Raw genomic sequence first — 20,660 nt, 5'->3', positions numbered from 1 at the left:
CGTGTCGGTCTGTAAGAACACCTGGTGGGTTATGTGGTTTCCATGGTTACATCTCTCTTTCCCGCTCTCTCTCTTTGTCTCTCTTGCTCCTTATTTCTCTCTTTCTCTCTCAGCTGACGAGGACCAGGAAGAGGAAGAGGAGGACGAAGAGCTGATGTTCTCTGACATGGCGTGGCTGAGGCGGCGCAGGAAACGAGCGGTGAGACTCCGACCTCTGTGCCATTGGTTGCTATGGAAATAGTGCTAAATTCTTCTATGGTATCACTTCAAGAACCTTTGAAGCACTTTTATGTTCTACTGAAGTCTAGACTGCTGTACGGTGGATCTGAAGGGTGCACATGCTGTTTAGTCATGGTGAAGTTTATCTTTTAGGTGCCACAGAAGGGCTTTGAGGAAATGAAGTATCTGGAAATTATGATCGTCAGCGACCACAACACGGTGAGTCTGAATATGCGCGTCACAGAACACATTCTTTCAATTTCCTTTTAGTTTTAGCCAACACAAAACCAAATATATGAATTAGTACTTATTTGTGTTATACACTATATGGACAAAAGTATTGGGACACCTGCTCATTCATTGTTTCTTCTGAAATCAAGGCTAATATTAAAAAAGAGTTTATCCCGCTTTTGTTGGAGTAACTGTCTCTACTGTCCAGTGAAGGCATTCAGATAGATTTTGGAGTCTTTATATGAGGATTTAATTGCCTTCTGCATCAAGAGCGACAATGAGGTCAGGATTTTGGAGGATCACCACCCCACCTCATTTCCAACTCCCTAACTCATTCCAAACGTGTTGGGTGGAGCACCAACCATCATTTCAGAGAATTTATTAATTTCAGAGAATAGGTTCATGTTTATCTGCTTCAGAGAGTTCTATTCTATTGGCAGTACCTCTCTATTAGGACTGGTCAAGCTGTGCGTGTGTGTATTTGCACATCTGTGTCAGCAATGGGTGCAACTTCATGTAGCTGAATGCATTTATTAGAAGGGGTGTCCACAAACATTTGCACATATAGTGTAGCTGTTCTAAAAAAATGCTGCACGTCAGCAACCAAACCTGCTTTGATGCCTGACGCCTTCTGTCTATTGATTTATGCAATGCTTTTTCTGTGTCCAGTTTAAGAGGCATTACAGCAAAAAGCATGCCAGGAACTTTGCCAAATCAGTGGTTAACCTGGTGGATGCTGTAAGTACAAACTGTTGTCATCCTATAGCTGCAGCATTTATTGGAATCAAACTAATAATCTAACATACAACACTAATGACCATACAGTCTACTAATATAGTCAGTCTTGTGTGTCTCTTTTTATGGTATGATCTACTGATCTACAGATCTTCAAGGAGCAGCTAAACACACGTGTGGTGCTCGTTGCCGTGGAGATCTGGACGGACAGAGACAGGATTCCTCTGAGTGTGAAGCCTCTGGACATGCTCAGAGATTTCTCCAAATACCGGCAGCAGAACATCCGTGTCAACGCAGATACAGTCCACCTCTTCACGTAAGTCTGAGCAAAGATCAGAACATTACCTTGGTGCCAGTTCGCTTCTTTCCGGAAATTGCAGTAAAGGAAGTTTACCTCTCTTCGCAGGAACGTCACGTTTCATTATGGCCGGAGTAGCGTGGCTTATATCGGTGGCGTGTGTTCAAAAGGGCGAGGAGTGGGTGTTAATGAGGTGAGGCTGAGTAAATGCATCTAATGTAGGAAGAGACACTATATGTCCAAATGTTTATGGATACCCCTTTTAATGAATGCATTCAGCTACTTTAAATTGCACCCATTTCTGACACAGATGTGCAAATGCACATACATACAGCTTGTTTAGTCCCTGCAGAGAAGTGCTGCCAATAGAATAGGACTCTCTGGAGCTGATAAACCTTGGCCCCATGCCTAATGCACGGCGTGGGGTAGAGGGGTATAAAGCCCCACAGCATTGAGCTGTGGAGCAGTGGTGTTCTTTGGAATGATGGTTGGTGCTCCATCCAATACTTTTATGATGAGTTGGAGAGTTGGGAATGAGTTCTGTAATGCTCCTGACCTCTGTAACGCTCTTCTCACTGAATGCAACCAAATCCTCTAAAAACTAGTAGAAAGTCACTCCTGGACGGTAGAGACAGTTACTCTAACAAAAACAGGATAGACTCTTTTTTTTTAACCCCTGATTTCAGTAGAAACAGTAAATGAGCTGGTGTCCCAATACTTTTGTCCATATAACGTATACCTCAGCAGAGGTGTATATGTACTAGTTACCATTTACTCATCTACATCTACTCATTTAATCTTCTTGTGCTCAGGTGCAATTTTAATAGCCTTCTCCTGACTTCTACTTCTACAAAGATTTCCTAATCTTTGTTATGAAAGGTCAGGTGACACAAATTTCAAAGCTTTATAAATACTTTGACTCTTTAAACTTTGTCCCAACAATCAACAGCCTGGGGCTCCTCTAAGCAGCTGCTTAACACTCTAAAATTGAAAAGAATTAATAATTCATGCTTGCAAGGCAGGAAACTATAAGAAGATAGCGAAGTGTTTTCAGATAGCCATTACCTCAGATCGAAATGTCAAAACTCTGCTTGACTTCAAAAGACGAAGATTATGCAGACTGTGGAATGGCTGTGCACTGTTCTACTGTGCAGCAACACCTGTACAAATATGACCGTAGCCCAGCTATTCACAGCAAGAGAAAGTTTGACCAGATGTGCACCAACTTTTGTAAGCCACTGTATGCTGGAAATACTAAGATGTTCTGCTACAGTTCTATGTGTCTTACTCAGCTTAAGTACTTTGTTTGAGCCTATTATCTCTGATTGATATGATTTTACCACCATGTCTTTGTATCTGTAAATGTATCTGTATTTCTGTTCATCTCTACTCTCTTCTTTTCTTACACTCTCAGTTTGGCAGCACGTGGACGATGGCTGCTTCTCTCTCTCAGAGTCTGGCGCAGAATTTGGGCATCCAGTGGGACCCTGTCATCAAGAGGAGTATGTTTTGAACTGTTATGCTATTGTGTTATTTATGAGCCACCCAGTATATGGTGACTTCCATTTTGTGCTGGCTAAAGGAGTTGATAGGTTTGGTGAAAAATCTAGTTTACACAGTGTTACACAGACCGCAAATGTAGTCAGCAGGCCAAAACCGATTCATAAAGGCTGCGTCTCGGGGTGGGCTGAATTGAATCGATGGCTATAAGCTTCCATTTAGGAAAGTTCCGACCTGATACAGTGACTCTGGATCGGGGGCCAATCCAGGAATTTTTAATGGACCAGGTATTGACTTGTCATCTGGCATCCTCTAGGCACCATTAATAGACATAATCCTCAGCTGCTGTAGACCAGCTTTACATTTTTTCCCGAAAACTACAATAGACATAGTTCATCTGTGACATTATTTGATGAGCAAAGCAGAACATAGCTTTATTTGAACTGATAAGTGCAGCAACGTTACCACTTAGTAGCCAAAAGCTGCTTATAATTCTAACTCTCCATTCCACCTTAAAGAGTGCCGCAGTTACACTAAGTAAATTTCGACAGCAGAACTTAACTGCTGCATTATTTAGGGTGGAACATAAAGCTTTAGAGTTATCTTAGAGGCTCGCTGTAAACGTGATGCAGCAACAACAAACAGCACACAGAGCAGCAGGTAAAGAGTGTGTTCGTTAATCTGTCAGAAGAGGAGGAATTAAACTCTTCACTCTTCCATTAAATGTTGGTCTATTTTCTGCTATTTTCCTCCGCGCTGCCAAAACCACCCAGTTTGGTTGTAGTCGTGAAACAACAAATATTTTATTCCATTAGATCCATTTGTGAAGATATAACATTACTCCCTTCCTGTCTTTACTCTTGAATTACGCCTGGTTAGAAGCCAAACTATGCTGGAAATAAGTGATAGGAGGAGGCTAATGCACACCCACTAAGTGATTTGACTGCAGAAGGAACTGGGAGCTGAATGGTCGGGTATGTCAGTCAGACTGGCCTGTAAGATATTAAACACTATAGACACTAACGGTTGTTTAAAAATACTGCCAGTTTAGAGTTTAGTTTAAATATAATGATTTTACTGTTTACTAGTGTGTATTAGCACATCTTACCAAGGTTGTGGGGGTGTATTATTATTTATAGAAACACAAAGATCGGATCAGATCGGTATCGGTCGATAGTCAGCAATAAGAGGCTCGAATCGGATCGGCAGGTAAAAAACCTTAATCGGGACATCCCTGCTTTTATTACTTGGAACGCGAAATTGATTTTACTGTAAACAGTGATGTGAGTAAAAGATCTTAGCTGATCCAAAAGGCATGAAGCTAAAGATGAAACTTTCCTTTCAACATTATAAGCAAGATGTGTAGTATATTATTGTTCTTTTGTACAGCTGTAGAGTGAAACAAAAAACAGTATGCAAAAGTTTGGGTACCCCAAGAGACTTAAGCTTTTAGTTTTAAAGGAACGTCTAAAACATACATTCTCGAAATCTGTCATGTGGGCTGATGAGTTTAAAACCTTTTGGCCACAATGAGCAAAAAGGTATGTTTGGAGAAAGAAATCATTAAAAGAACAAATGACTCTCCGACTCTCAAACACTGTGGTCATTGATCATTCCTGGGGCTTGTGTTGCCACCAGTGGCGTGAGGACCATTTTACAAATAAAGGGAAGAATGGATTCAATTAAATACCCGAAACATCACACAATCTGTAAAACAGGACTATGTTTACAGCACACCTCAAAATACACAATGGACAATCATCAAAAATCTGTAAATTAAAAGACCAGGCAATCAGGCCAAAGAGGGTGTTACTGAGTGTTGACCATGAAAAGTGCCCAAACATTTGCTTTCCATTTGTATTACTTTAATGCAAATGCAGAAATAATCTGTGCTTAAAATATTAAGGAAATGTTTCATTTTTAACTTCAAACCATTTTGGGGAAATCAGGTCATATTTTACTTGCTTGAACAGCCATAAACAGAGCTTCGACATGTGAGCCAGAGATGCCCAGATTACAGATTCATTTAATCTATTTTGTCTTTCTCTGTGTTTTGTGTTCCTCCAGAGGAGTGCGGCTGCATGGACTCGTGGGTGGGGTGCATAATGGAAGATACTGGGTACCGTGGCTTGCACACACACACACACACACTTTTGATTCATGTGCTGCATTCCTACCATTCATTTTAAATCTGTTTCCCTAAGCCTTGATTTCTTTGTTCTGTCTACAGAGTGCAGCATCCTCGGAGGTTCTCCAAATGCAGCATCAATGATTATAAGAACTTCCTACTCAGGGGAGGCGCTTCATGTCTGTTTAACAGACCCAACAAGGTAAGCCTATAACACATGCACACATTCTGTACACCGTTGATCTTATAGTTATGATCCTCTTGTTGTTTTTGGTCTTTGCAGTACTGTAATATACCAATGGGCTCTCGCACATCACAGTGTTTACTGTGAGCATCTTGACCAATTACAGTTCCAAATGAGTGTTCTGTGGGCGTTAGGTTGAATCAGTGTGTTCATGCAATCCAGCAAATGTACATTATCTTGGACCAGGTCACTAATTTTCCGCATAATTAAATCGTTGAGATGTAAACAAAGCCGTACCAAGTGATGTGATGTAAAATGCATAATTCTAGAGAACCGTCTCAAAGATTCAGCTCTTTTTATCATGGTGGTGATTAGGGACCAGAGGACTATGAAAATATGATATGATTATACAAGCTGTCCAAAAACACCAGTAAAGTTGGAGGAATAACCACCCTCGGCTCAGATGGGTGACTCACCCGTCGTGGCATGGACTGTATTAGGTGAAGGAAGGTGCTCATTATAAGGGTTAACTGGTCCACAGTGGTGCGTTGATTGTTCTGTACCATCTCGCTGGAGTTGTCGTTCTCGTTGGCATTAATGACCCGCGGGGCACCACTGTTATGCCGTTGGGAGGTACACAATGTGCGAGAAGTCCATTCCCGATGCACCTTCACTACGGCGGCTCTAGAATATCCCCCAAGTTATCTGTTTTCAAAATGCTGCCTGCTACCCTATTATCATGCCCTTTTGGACATCAGTCACATTGTGTTCTTTGCCCATGAGGATTGTTTTGCACTGTTCTACAACTGACTGGCGCGCTCACTTATTTATACGTGCAGAAACCCACCTTATATGGTTATTGTTTTGGTGCCCACAACACTGTAACTAAAATGAATTAAAAATGGATAATGGAACATGATTGGAATTTCAAATCTTTCTTATGACCAAGAGACAGTTTTAAAGAATGATGAGGTTGTGACCACGTTGCGGCAGCGTTGTTGGGAAAACCTTGGACAGTGTTGCAGCATCGTTGTAAGAACATAAACACTGTCGCGACAACATTGTGTGTTTGCTGAGAGATCTTGTCATGTGGCATCTGTGACATCTATGGCTAAGTTAATGACTGTGGAGTAATAAGTTAGAAACCTTATCACAACAACAGCTGAGATACAAGCAGATGTACAGCATTTCTCAGGGATCTCACAGCTAATTCATTTACCACATAATTGAACGACTTTCTGTGAGGAATCATTTTAAAGGTGCCATAGAATGCATTTATTATTTTTAGTTGTTGTTAGATGTGAAAATAGTAAATATGTGACTTTGGTTGGGGTGAAAAATGCTCAGATGCAGTGATGCATAGTCACAAGCCTATTTACCACCCTGTTATTCTACCTTAGAATGAAACAGGCTGATTTTCCATTTGCCTTTCCAAAGCCTAGCATAGCTTTGTTTTAGTACTGTTAGAAGAACATTGTAAAACAAAAATGTAATTATTTCAGTGTACTTACTGGTTAGTGTTGCTGTCCTCCCTGTGTCCAGTCAGCGTGGTGTCCATTTAGCTAGCTAGAGGTCTAGAGGTCACTCCTCCTTTCTCTGAGCAGTGCTTCACCCATTCAGTGAGTTTTAGGCTTTAGAATTTAGGCTCGTGCATGTCATGTACTTCCATGTACTCAACTCTTATTATTCAACTTAAGCAAGTTAAATACAGAATAACATTCTAGGGCATAAGTGAAATGCTTTAGATCTGTGGTTCTGTCACCACCCTTGTAAAAAAAAAGATTTTGTAGAACAAAGCATGTCATGTTTATTGTCGTTGTTGTTAATTCGTTGTGTTTTTGCAATATTTCAAGCCCTATCTGAGTCTCAGTTGCAGTACTGTTATTTTGTCTATATCTTGCAACCCTATTAAACGTTCAAGAACACTCTTGTTCACTCTTTTCTCTTGTAAGCTCTTGTTTAAGGTCTTTATTTATAGGTCATAAAGAGAGTGTTGTGTGTGTTGGCAGCTTTTTGAAGCTACAGAGTGTGGCAATGGATATGTGGAGGTGGGAGAGGAGTGTGACTGCGGAGCCAGGATGGTGAGTTCACAGACCATTATTATCATTACCATTACTGCCATTTATCATTAGTACCGTCTACTCTTAGTGCATGTAATAGATATTTTACATCTGCATGTGTGTATTGGTGTATTTTGATCTTCTGCATCTTCAGAGTGTGTTAGAAATGTCACTGATGTTAGAGGTCGGTGACATGGCAAAAGTATTAAGTCATGGTATGTGATTGATTAGCCTCTATTCTGGTTGGCTGCCCTGTATTGTGCCTAATAGAAAAAGTGGTAAGAGCTGAAGCACTCCTGAGAACTGCAGTATAAATAGGCTTGACTAAGAGACGGAGATCATCAGAGAAATGGCTGTTTTTGCATCTTATTTTCCAACTATTGGCTGTATTTATATATTTCTATATTGCTTCATATTTCTTTATTCAGAGTTAAACTAGGAACATTCTGTTTTTTATGATACAGCCCTTTAAAGTAGCATTATGTAGCATTTTGCCTTACAACAACAGCTTAAAAACTATGTTGATGCTCCACTGACTTTAGCATCTTAGGAGTTTAGCATCTTTATCATTGCTATTCCGGACTCTACACACTAGAAATTGCACTGTGTAACTCCGTTCAAGTGGGCAGGACAATGCTCACAAATCATATTTGTGTAAGGCCATTACTCTACGGCCTCACTCCACATGATTCTATCACTGGCAGTGACTGTTCTATATTTCTCAGCTTGTCCAGAAATACGTGTATAAGGCATATTACCAAGTGTGAATTCCACTGTAGAGGGAGCCCAGGAACAAGAAATACCAATTTCTGCATAATGCTGCTTTAACTACTGTCATATACAATATACTGTTAAAAGAATAAGGTCCTTAAGAAATCTTTAGGGGTTCTTTATTTTGAAACTCTGCAGGAACATCCAAGGTGCTTTGATGTAGGGCTGGTAAAATTCTATATCACGATATTTAAAGACGTTTTTCGCGATACACAATATTTATTACAATACGTGTAATCAGAGACAGATTTATACTCAACATCTGTTGCACTTCATTTAATTAAATCAGTCTAATTACACTATTAGTAATGAAACCTGCAGCTAATTATTGATCACAATACAATAAAATATGGTCATATTGCCCAGCTCTACTTTGATGAACCTTCAAGGAACCTTTTCTTCTAAAATCTTTTCTTGAAGGTTCCTCAATCCACCTTAGATGCTTCCTCCATATGTTTCCTCCAAATTGAAGAACCTCCGAACATTCCTCAAGAAACTTTACTGAAAAGCATGTTATGTAGTGTGGTGTAAGTTATCACAGTAATTAAGAAATGTTACCGTACTGCCCACTAACTAGAGTCATAGATATTGCACTTTCAATAACTGTATATGCAGTGTTGTTCTAGAGCTGGTTTGTGTTTGTGTGCTTTTTGCTGTTGTAGGAATGCTATAAAGACTGCTGTAAGAAGTGCTCTCTGTCTAATGGTGCTCACTGCAGTGACGGGCCATGTTGTAACAGCACCTGCCTGGTAAAGTCACGAGTCTTATTCCATAAAGTTTCATTTACATAGCGAAGTATTAGTGGGATTTTTATTATGTTTCTTGTGCATTCTAGCCTGAATTGTATTACACAGGCAGGCTGTCTATTTTTAATCCGGACAGTCCTTTTTTAAGGATGGATGAACTGAAAGCAGTACATTTTCATCCTTCGTCAGTCTTGCTCGTGCAGCTCAGAAAGCCTAAAAAAAGAAAAGTAATGTAATATTAAAAGGCACTGGCTCTGCCAGCTCTGTCTTCTCTCATCTCTCTCCCTCTCTCTCACTCTCCCCCTTCTTTTCTATTCCTCAGTTAATTCCACGGGGGTACAGCTGCCGCTATGCTGTGAATGACTGTGATATTTCAGAGAGTTGCTCAGGAGACTCGGGACAGGTTACTGCTGCCCTCTCTCTCTCTCTCTCTCTCTCTCTCTCTCTCTCTCTCTCTCTTTCTTTCTCTCTCTCTCTTTCTCTATCTCTCTTTCTCTGTTCTCGCTCCCTTTCACACACAAACACACACAGAAAGCTCCAGTCTTTTTGGTTGGTACTCAAAAGGCTGCAGAGGTACTGAAATAACCATGGGCAATTTTTATGACGTATAAAAAAAGGTGGAATGCATTTCAGAAATGACATCTCATGTGACGCTAAATTAGATGATTCGGCTACTTGCATTTGCAAGTTGCAGTGCTGACACAGATGTGCAAATGCACACACACAGCATGTCTAATCCCCGTAGAGAAGTACTGCTAATAGAATAGGACTCTCTGGAGCAGATAAACATGAACCTATTGACACCGTAATGCCTAATGGCAAGCACCTTTTCTTTCACTTTCTTTCTTTCACTTTTCAAAATGAAGAACCTTCAAAGCTTCTTCTTACACCTTTAACAATGAGATTCACAAAAGCATGTTATGTAGTGTGGCGTCATTTATTACAGTGATTATAAATGTCGCCATACTGCCCACTAGCTAGTGTCATCGATATTGCACTTATCAGAACAGTTTTTTCGGGGTTGTTATAGAGCTGGCATAGACTAGATGGGTATAAAGCCCCCCAGCATAGAAATGTGGACCAGTGGAACTGTATTCTGTGGAATGATGGTTGTTGCGCCACCCAGTCCTTTTGGGATGAGTTGGAGCGGTGATTATCCAACAACCTGACCTCACAAATCCACTTGACACTGAATGCAGTCAAATCCTATTAACAGTGCTTCTTCAGAACCCTTGATTTTGGAAGAAAAAAGGAATGAGCAAGTGTCCCAATACTTTTGTCCATATGGTGTATTTAAATTGTAAAAATAAGAGAGTTTAAAATGTATTTATTTTTCACCCTTTATGCACACCCACATACCTATGCCTTAGACTAGGGTTTCCCAACCCCTAGATGTACTTAATAGCATTGCAGGGCTTATGAGACTGTAGTGGAAATTAAATTCAGTTTAATTTAATTACATTTATTTTTTTAATGTTGTTACAATATTACAAAATTTGACAAAAAGTCAAAGTGTGCTGTGTGTTATTATGACCTCATGAATACAGAAATGACAGAAGTTCCCATTTCCATTAATTAACAATCCATTCCAGTTATTACTGATGAACACTGTGACCACCTGAGTGTCATGTTAAGCAGATACTATGCAGATTTAATGCAGATTACAGTTAATAGCTAGCTAGCTAAGTCATTCTCTGTGGCTAAGCACTTTCTAATCAACATATGAAGCCAACATATGTAGTCTTTTGAAAAGATACATACAAAAAAATCATGCAGACCTGGCCACAAAAATGAAAATACAAATGAACTAACAGTTAACCTTCCTAAAACCTCAAGGGCAAATCATTTAGGCTGTAGGGGATCAGCTGAGCTCAGCTTGACTTAGCTTGATTCTTGCTAGGCTGGCTGCAACATTAGTTTTAATTAAGCATTATAGGAAGTGGATCAGCAGTAGCATTAGACTACAGGTCTGCAGTCTTGCGGGAACCCCCGTGGGAGTATTTATCGTCGTGCATGGGAGCAGGTGGTTTACCAGATGGAAGAGGCACAACACATGTAGAGAAATCCCTTATATTAATGCACAGCTTATGTAAAACGATAATGATCATTAAATAATTAGGATATAATTAGGATAAGGACAACACGCCATTTGCATTCTTGTAGGCTGTGTCCCAAACCGCTTACTACGACTCTTAACAGCATGTAAAAAGAGTGCCTCATCACTAGTAGTTTAATGTTTAGTTCATTAGTGTAGTATATAAAATATAGGAGTGTGTTATTTGGGACACATCTTACAGACAGGTTTCATTCTTGCTTCATGTTTTTGGGAATAAAGAGGGTAGGGTGAAGCCTGCGCTACACCAAGAGTCCTTGGGCAAGGACTAACACTACAGAGGTCCCCCTCTGTAATATGAGTATCTGGATAAGAGCGTTAGATAAATGCCATAAATGCAAATGAAGTTAATAGGCTAAATGACCATAATTCCCATATTATTTCTGGATGTCAGTTAATCTCCACAGGTTGATTTTTTTGTAAAACATTAATTGTTAAACCAAGAACAGATTTTCAAGATTCTTTTAAACCAAGATGCCTGAGAAGGGATAGGAAAATGAAAGGTTAATTATCCACATCATTAAGTATTCCACATCAACTGCCAAACATGGTGGAGGCACTGATGTAACATGGGCCTGTATGGCTGGCAATGGAACTGGGTCACTGGTGTTTACTGATGATGAGACTGAAGATGAGATCTTCTAATGCAGTCACTGAGTGCGTTTCCATGCACTTCCTAATCCAATAACTGCAGAAAGTTTTTATCAGATTTTGTCAGTAATCCAATCGATGCATTTACATGCATTTAAGTAATCAGATATTGTGACCAATCTGGGTTTACATGTGTCAGGCAGTAATCAGAGTTCTGCTTTACAAGCAGGCAAAAATCTTACAGAGTGAGACGTGATGTAAATGTCAAAACCTGAACTTCTTGTCGTAGATTGCTAAAATCTAAAAAATACTCCAGGCAAGAGTATGCATGCACTGAGAAATCCGATTAATGAGCTAAAATCTATCTATCGAATTTCTAGACCCTGCTCTGATCTATTTATGCTGTTTACATTACCACTTGAATAATCAGATAACTGCAGAAATCAGGAACAGATATTTGCCAGTCTGGACTATGTTTCATAATCACGTCTCCATGTGAGGAAGCTGGATCCTTAGGTAACATACAGAGCGCAACTGAAGATGTCTTCTTCTTCTTCTTTTTTCTACAGTGTCCTCCTAACCTTCATAAGCAGGATGGCTACCCCTGTCAGATTAACCAGGTGAGGCGTCTGCCTTCCTCTCCCTGCATCTAACAATCCATTCCAGTTATTACTGATGAACACTGTGACCATGTGAGTGTCATGTTAAGCAGATACTATACAGATTTAATGCAGATTACAGTTAATAGCTAGCTAGTCGCTTTCTAATCAACATATGAAGCCAACATATGTAGTCTTTTGAAAAGTAAAAAAATAATCATGCAGACCTGGCCACAAAAATGAAAATACAACTGAATTAACTGACAGTTAACCTTCCTAAAACCTCAAGGGCAAATCATTTAGGCTGTAGGGGATCAGCTGAGCTCAGCTTGATTTAGCTTGATTCTTGCTAGACTGGCTGCAACATTAGTTTTAATTAAACATTTTAAGAAGTGGATCAGCAGTAGCATTAGACTACAGGTCTGCAGTCTCACGGGAACCCCCGTAGGAGTATTTAGTGTCATGCACCTACAGCATCTCAAATCTTGAACCGTTTCATAATCACATCTCCATGTGAGGAAGCTGGATCCTCACGGAACATACAAAGCGCAACTGAAGATGTCTTCTTATTATTATTATTATTATTTTTACAGTGTCCTTCTAACCTCCATAAGCAGGACGGCTACTCCTGTCAGATTAACCAGGTGAGGCTTTCAGCTTTATAGTGTCCGCATATCGGAGAACAACACAAACACTGCAGGTGTTTCAGTCTCAATTGTATCTGCCTTCCTCTCCCTGCATCTTTTGTTTCAGGGCCGTTGCTATGGTGGTGAATGCAAGACCAGGGACAGCCAGTGCAAGTACATCTGGGGTCCAAGTGAGCTAACACGGACGACAGGATCAGTCACAGTAAAATGCAGTTACTGACCACGCCACTGTAACGCAATGTAACCTCCTCTGTATTTCGCGCTCTCTCTTTGTCTCTCTCTCAGAGGCAGGGGGCTCGGAGAAGCACTGCTACGAGAAGCTGAACACAGAGGGGACAGAGAAAGGAAACTGTGGGATAGATGGAGAGAAGTGGCTCCCCTGCAGCAAACAGTCAGTTTAAATCCATTGTCATTCTTTGGTCATTATCATTATGCGCAGGGCACAACCTGAACACGCACTGAAGTCATCATTTAAATAAAATGTGCTTCAGTTTTAAGCAGGCAGAACTTTGCTGTCCTACTTGAAATATGCCATATTTGACCGTCTTTTTTAGCTAAGTGTACTAATTTGGTCATATATTTGAGGTACATTTTTAGGTTGGACAGCTTGTCTTGGTCCAAATGTCATAGGACTGGATTGAATAAAGTAAAACGTAAAACTGAAATGTTTTTTTCTGTAATTAAGTTAATTAATCTCGCTCCTCAGGGCCCCTAATGTAAATGTACAAAGTAGGTCTGATGACATCTTCTATATCTTTTAAAGGCTAATAAATGTCTGCTGTATTGTCTGCAACAGTATTGCATCTCCTATGTGGAATGGGCGGCCCTAAAAGCGGGTTTACGTCAGCATTCCCCTGACCAATGACAACGCTAACATGGCTCCAGTATGTCTGGTCTGGTATGACTTGAAATAACTGCCCGGTGGGGTTGCAAAGACGGCCGCTGAGGGAACAAACTTGCTTTTAGGGACTTTGGTGATACTAAACTGTAGCTTTAGTTTGGAGAACGGATAGTAGGTTCTCTAGACCGTTCTCTCTGCAGTTTTTGAAGAGTGTATAGTTATGCTTTGTGTTTACTATTTAAACTTGAACCCTTCACTTAACACCCACATATCAAATGTGTTCCTATTTCAATTAGAGGAATAGAAATTTCACAAGTTTTAAAAATGAAAAGAAAAGTTTTCCATTATCACAAGTCACAAGCTGGATTCCAAAGCCTTGGCTGCAGCCTAAGTAGGGCGGGACCTCGGTAGGACTGTCCTATGAAGACCTCTTCTTAGTAGCCTAATGCTCATACAGATTGAACAGTCGAACCAGGCTGCGTGGTGACATCATCAGAAAGGTCCCACCTCTTGCAATTTTGGCGTGAAACTTTGCTTTCTTTTTTTTTTTTGCTTTTGCCATAGGCTGCATTTCTAGGCTGTATACAAAGGGTCCTAACCTTCTGTGAATCGGCGGCCAAGCAATACAACTTACCTCACCTGCAGCTTACACTTTGAAATGCAGCTAATCAGTTAATATATATCACATTAAATATTAGCTATGTGTAAGTTTGTGTAGTGTAAGTTTCTAAATTTTACACAAAACACACAAAAGTACTGTATTTACATTGGTGGAATTCCTCTTTAATCCCACATACGGGGGGGATTGTGCTGCAGGACTCATTTTTAGCTGAATTGTTCTCAAACCAGTCCTCTGTGACCCCCCTGACGGTCCAGAGTTCTGCTCCAGTCTCGACTAACAGCACAAAGAGACAGACAAAAATATGAGCTGTCTGACTTGGACCTTGTGCAAACAAAACTAGAGGTTTAGATTTTCACACCAAGCCAACGTTCTGTTTTGCTTTGTCTCCCTCACCAGTGATGTGTTCTGTGGGTACCTTTTGTGCACCAACATCGGCAGAAACCCTAGGATTGGGACTCTGAAAGGTGACATCACCCCCACCACGTTCAACCATCAGGGACGACTGGTAGACTGCAGGTGAGGTGTCCTGCGTCTCTGAAACTGCGATATCTCACTGTACTACTGGAGATCTGCAGGCCTGCTTTGTTACAGACCAAATATGGCATAGCTTATGGAGCTGACTAAAGTCTTCAGGAGCACTAGGGAGGATTGGAACCAGGTGTGTTGGGGTTGGGGGTTTGGAAATTTTGCAACCACTTTAGATCTACAGACATGGATAGATAACCCACTGCTATGTTGTGTTCCCCCTAGCCATCAGAAAACCCTGAACTTCAGGGCCTGTTGCATACTGTTAGTTTGGTTGCCCAACTGCAATTTCACCCCTCAACAGTAGTATTTACAGCCCTTATCATGTGGTCTCTTATATGTCTCTCAGGTCATGATTTCTTCTGTATACATATGTATAGTTTGTTTTAAGGAAAAAAAAAACAGGAAACCAGGAAAAAAAAGAATCTTGAACTCACTGTGTCTTTTTGTCTCCTTCTGTAATCTCTCTCGGCCTATCACCTCACATTCCTCACTGTCTTCCCTTTTTTCTTTTCACAAATTAATCTCTTCTCACCCCCACTGTCAGTGGCGGCCGTGTGCTCCTGGATGATGACACTGATCTGGGTTATGTGGAGGACGGGACACCATGTGGCCCCTCCATGATGTGCCTTGACCGGAAGTGTCTGCCCATCTCCTCCCTCAACGTCACAGCCTGTCCTTCAGGGCCTGATGGACGTGTTTGCTCTGCACACGGCGTAAGTCAATGCATCATCAAAAACACCTAAAGATCACAAAGAGGACAAACACAAGAGCTGACTAGAAAAGACTGACGCTTGCCGCATCAGAGGCAGAATGATAAGAGGTTATGGATAGCTTTGCATGTATCGGAGAAGTCCTTTCCCCTTTTAGTATCGCAAGCATTGCTAGTGCTAGGGGAGTTACAAATGGGTGGGTTAGTTGGCAGTGCCAAATTTTGGGAAAAGGAAAAAAATTACATTAGAAAACACTGCAGGAATATTTAATTTCTAATTGGCCCTGGGCCAGTTAGCTTTTTGGCATAATTAATGGCATTAAGGGCGTCCACTAACAGTGACTTCTACAATTGATTCATCTGTTAAATATTATATGAATTAATCATTAATGAATTGAACCACTGTGTCTTTTGCGATTTCTTCTCACTTTGCCCCATTACAGCAGGGCATCGTTCATCCTTCTAATGGTCAGGTGCGTCTTATAAATATTGTAGCCATTAGAAGCATAAAATCCTTTTAGGAACTGTGGAGGAACCTCTAAATTTGCTTCAAGGAATCTTTTTCTTCTAAAAAACTTTTCTTGAAAGTTCACCAACGCACCTTAATAGGTTTCAAACTTTCCTCCACAGTTTGAACCTCAAAAAGTTCCTCAAGAAACTCAAGGAACAAGGTTTGACAAGAAAAACCGGGTTTTCAAATTGGGTTTTATATCATTTATTTTGCGCTATTAAACATTTAAAAGGAAAACATTATCTATCTATATCTTTATTCTATAAACACTTTGGGCAGTAGTATTGCCCTAAACAAAACCAAATCTCCTGTTAGTCTGGTCTAATCTCCCTGCGGACCATACTAACCCATTTTGCCTGCTGGAAGGAAACTGTCCAGCTCCACTTTCCCTATTCTCTTGTTGCTCCATTTCGTTTTGTGCATTACTCTGGTAATTCATTTAATTAGGGCTCCAAATTACGTTAGATCCTGTATATTCTTGAGCTGAAACAGAATACACTCCTTCCTTACCTCCTGCCTAAACTTCCCCTCAGCTAAATGATATTCAATTATAGCTGCACTCATGTTTATGGATGCTTTCTGTTTTGTTCACCAGTGTATTTTAGCAAGCTTTGTGAAAGCCCACACTATTCTTCACAACGTGTTTTTGATGTTTCTTAATTTCCATTTTCCTCACTCTGATGAGTGGCCATGTATTAGCGATCGTGAGGCACTAAACAGCTGCTATGCTAATCCGCCAGCCTGTTGCAGATATCTGATAACAGCCTGGGAAACGAGGTCAGTAGTTAGGTTCTTTCTTTATTAGGTTTCAGAGTTCATTATTACCCCATATACATAATACATGATCACTATCCTGGACTGCTGTTAACTCCCATCTCACTCCGATCCCAAGGGTTGGTTTGCTCCACCTTGCAATGGCTTTTCTAATAGACAGGGTTGCCAGGTTAAGTAAAAAATCTCTGATCCCAAAGCTTGCTTAAAATTCACCCACCAGAAAAAATAAAAATTCAATTCAGATGTGTTTATTAAGCAATAATACAATAAAGCATGATGTAACAAAATGACTAGGATATATAAGTATGTTTTCAAATAGCCTCTCTAATTAATATGATAAAGAATCTTTAATCAATCCTTATTTTATTATATTACTAATAAACACTCTTATTTGTTCTTGTAGGGGGTGGAGAACTCCTAGAACTTTAGTCCCCGAGGGCCAGAGTTCTGCACAGTTTAGTGATTTTCCAGGCACACCTTATTCGAGTTAAATACCAGCTTTAGTTATAGTGAAACAGCAGGGTCACCAAACTGTGTGGTTTGCGGTATAGGGCAACCTTCCCAATGCCTTCCCTAGCTGCCTTGTTGACTTAGGAAGGCCAAAAAAACTCAAATTGGCTGCTTTCTACCCTGTAGAGAGTCCTTGACAATACACAAACACTATGTTGACCCACCTGTGTAATACAAGTAACCGTGTAAGTCGCTCTGAATAAGATGTAAATAGCCCACTGTACATATTGTAAGTTGCCAACTCTTTAACAACAGGATCACTAAACTTTTTGGTGGCCACGGTACATTTAGAAAGTAGCATTCTGCAAACTTATAACTTCCACCCGTTACAATCATAAATCTGGCCGACTTGCTAATGTCGTTATTTTTTTCTCTCCACTTTTGCTGTATTTCTTGCTTGCTCTTAGGTGTGCAATAACGAAGCCACCTGCACCTGCGACTCCACCTGGGCGGGAACAGACTGCAGCATGCACGACCCACCAAAAGAGCCCCCTGTTGTTGAAGACGAGGGTCCTAAGGGTTCGTGACCTCTTCTCTCTTGCCTTTTTTCCATTCCACACAAACACCATCAGCACCTGTTGTACCCAAATATAGATTATATAGACGCACATCCACATACACAGGGCTTGCCCATGACTAGCCCCTGGACTTGTACAAGATATTTGTGCATATACATTCTTAGCATGGGGCCTCATCTTACCTTTTCTCTGCTGAATCACCCCCTATTTCCTCTGCGCAGTGAGCGTGGCCACTAACAGGCTGATAGGGGCAGTGGCAGGGACCATTCTGGCCCTGGGGGTGATTTTTGGAGGCACTGGGTGGGGAATAGAGTAAGCACTTCTCATCCCTTTCAACGCCACTCCCCCAGCAAGCGGGAGATGCTGTGATCCCTTGTGTGCGTGTGTGTAAGTGTGTCCTCCCAGTGGCTTTTTTTTTTTCTTTCTTTCTTCCGTCCGTAGTGGTTGTCGTGACAGTGCCATGTGATTGATCGGTGTTGTGTAAACCTGCTGGATCGATCAGTAAATATCATTTATTTCTCCCCCTTTCCTTGACTGTAATCACTATGAATATGCCCATTATTACTCTGTGTTACGCAGTGTTGCAGTGCTCTCCTTACTGGTCCATGTGGGGCATTTACGCACACGAAAAAACCAAACGGAAGAACGCGAGGGAAGATAAACAGTGACGTAGGGAACCATTCTGGAGCGAAGCAGCTGACTTGAAGTGTGACGATGCTGCTTTCTAAACAGGCAAAAGCCACACCCTGTGTAGAGCCTCTACAGACACGGCACTGTACTCGGGTTAAGAGAGCGCAAGAGAGTTCTTTTAGGAGTGTATTTGTTTGTCAACCGCTCAGTTCGCGTGTGTGTGTGTATGTACGTGTGAGAGTGGTCTCGTCGGGGCCCCCGGCAGTGTTGATATGTGCCTTAGCTGTTTAGCTGTTTCTTTTTTTATGATTTTGTTCACTTCGTGCCAAACTCCAATGATAGAAATGCAGTTTGGTGATTCCTGCACGGCCCACCGGACAACTTCAGCATTTTGTCAGAGTATACCAGTGATCAGTCATCCTTAAAGGGATGTTCCAGTGTTTTTCAACCTAATCTGCATCCGCAGCATGTGTGTCAAATTGTTGATTACCACATACAATTATGTCCGTGTTTTCCTTTGTAGATGCAATTGTAGATGCTGTAGATGTTTCCTTGTAGATGCTGGACTGGTGTTTTTTAATTAACAACAATTATAATCATTCGGCTTTTCATCAATGTACCACCAAATGTGCCCTCAAATTCTTCTACACCCCAAATACTTGTGTAGAAATTCCAAATTCACATAAATATGCCAATAGAATATCACACTTACAAAGAAAAAAACATAATTCTTACACTTTTGCTCATCAAACAAGAAACGTTTCATTAACACACACTGCCATCTAAAACCTGACCTTTATTGCCTTCTTTAATGCAACTATATCATCCCGCCCCCTCCCAAACTCGTTCTTCCCAGTGGGGGCCTTCCCAGGCAGTAGCCCAGTCGTGGACTGTGCATTAGGAAGTTTCAGGAATTAGCCTCGTGGGCCGGTCATGTGAGAGCCAGACCTTTTGATGGGGCCTCTATGGATCGCATCAGTGAGTCTTGGGCGCCCGTGATCTTGTTGATGGTTTCCCCTGTTTTCCTTCTGTTGGAGCAGTTTTGGTAAGTCCTGACCGCTGCATACCAGGAACAATCGACCAGTTCTTCCTGTGCTCTAGCTATCACAATGTGGCCCTTGTCACAGTGGCTCCGATTCTTAGGCTTTTACATTTTCCTGCTTCCAACACATCACATTTGAAAACGGACTGTTCAATCACTGCCTAACATGCAGATCCCGCCCTTGACAGATGCAATTGTAACCAGCTAACCAATGTTATTAATTTCCCCATTAGTGGCTTTAATGTTCTGGCTGGTTGATGTACATCTCGACTGTGCTTAGACTAATCTTTTTCAGTTCTTTTTAGCAGCTGCAGCACCCTCACATCCCACGTTCCCTGTTGTAGTTGCCTTGTTGACTAAAACAGCACTTAGAAGTCAACGGGCAGATGTTTCAACACCTGCTTGCAGGCTTTTTTTATATAAGTGTGTTTCAAGTAACCAGGTTTTCTCCTCTTTTACTAAGCACTCATAAAATTACTGTCTGTGGCAATCAGCCGTATGCTACAGATGCGGCAAATGGACATTAGGTTGACAAATGCTGGAGCTTTCCTATTATTAACCTCTCATGGCTTCATATACACACCAAGTCTCTATCACTCTGGCCCCCTCATGCAGGAACCGCTGACAAACATACCAAGCCATTGCTGCAGCAGCCATGCAAATCCAAGCAGCCGAAGGAGGATCTTACAGCTTCTTGCATTTCATGTGTACAAGCCTTGCGTGCTGTGTGTCCTGCCCTACACAGCTTACGTCATGTCTCTCTCCCATCATGCCCCTCTGCAGGTCCTAGCGCCACCAACCTTATCATAGGCTCCATCGCGGGGGCCATCCTGATGGCAGCCATAGTGCTGGGGGGGACGGGATGGGGATTTAAGTAAGAGCCACACCGCATGCTTCTTACTGCCTGCCTGCCTGGAACAGGCTAACACACACACACAAGTATACACACATGCACAGCAACAGCACACACTCACACATCAGGGCCTGAGCTCCTGCTACAGACAGATGTTTGGACACTTTCTGTCACAAACACAGCAATTGGGTTCAACTTAGCAAATTATAGGTAGCCTAAACGGAATTACCAATACAGGTGACCATTATTATTAACAGTTAGTTGAAATTAATCAATTAATAATTCAATGTTCATTGATAA

The 20,660-nt window shown here is 41.2% G+C and overlaps 1 protein-coding gene across 5 annotated transcripts in view; it reads left to right on the top strand.

The window, feature by feature from the left end:
* adam23a (ADAM metallopeptidase domain 23a) overlaps nt 1-20,660 on the top strand; it is a 37,876-nt gene that overhangs the window by 10,280 nt on the left and 6,936 nt on the right. For 3 of the 5 annotated variants that reach the window (XR_011979926.1, XM_072683696.1, XM_072683694.1), the window contains exons 8-26: nt 114-199; nt 373-438; nt 1,120-1,188; nt 1,335-1,501; nt 1,592-1,676; nt 2,898-2,985; nt 5,051-5,102; nt 5,214-5,313; nt 7,305-7,376; nt 8,789-8,875; nt 9,195-9,275; nt 12,146-12,196; nt 12,769-12,819; nt 12,929-12,992; nt 13,108-13,213; nt 14,682-14,801; nt 15,358-15,526; nt 17,725-17,836; nt 20,291-20,381. Coding sequence is in view for 4 of the 5 variants with exons in the window: in XM_072683696.1 (XP_072539797.1) it covers nt 114-199; nt 373-438; nt 1,120-1,188; nt 1,335-1,501; nt 1,592-1,676; nt 2,898-2,985; nt 5,051-5,102; nt 5,214-5,313; nt 7,305-7,376; nt 8,789-8,875; nt 9,195-9,275; nt 12,146-12,196; nt 12,769-12,819; nt 12,929-12,992; nt 13,108-13,213; nt 14,682-14,801; nt 15,358-15,526; nt 17,725-17,836; nt 20,291-20,381 (1,717 nt within the window). In the remaining variant the exon portion in view is untranslated. The other 2 variants (XM_072683695.1, XM_072683697.1) reach the window with 2 other exon arrangements.

The sequence above is a fragment of the Salminus brasiliensis genome, chromosome 7, assembly GCF_030463535.1.
Source record: "Salminus brasiliensis chromosome 7, fSalBra1.hap2, whole genome shotgun sequence".
NCBI lineage: Eukaryota > Metazoa > Chordata > Actinopteri > Characiformes > Bryconidae > Salminus > Salminus brasiliensis.
This window is presented reverse-complemented; position numbering and strand designations above follow the sequence as displayed.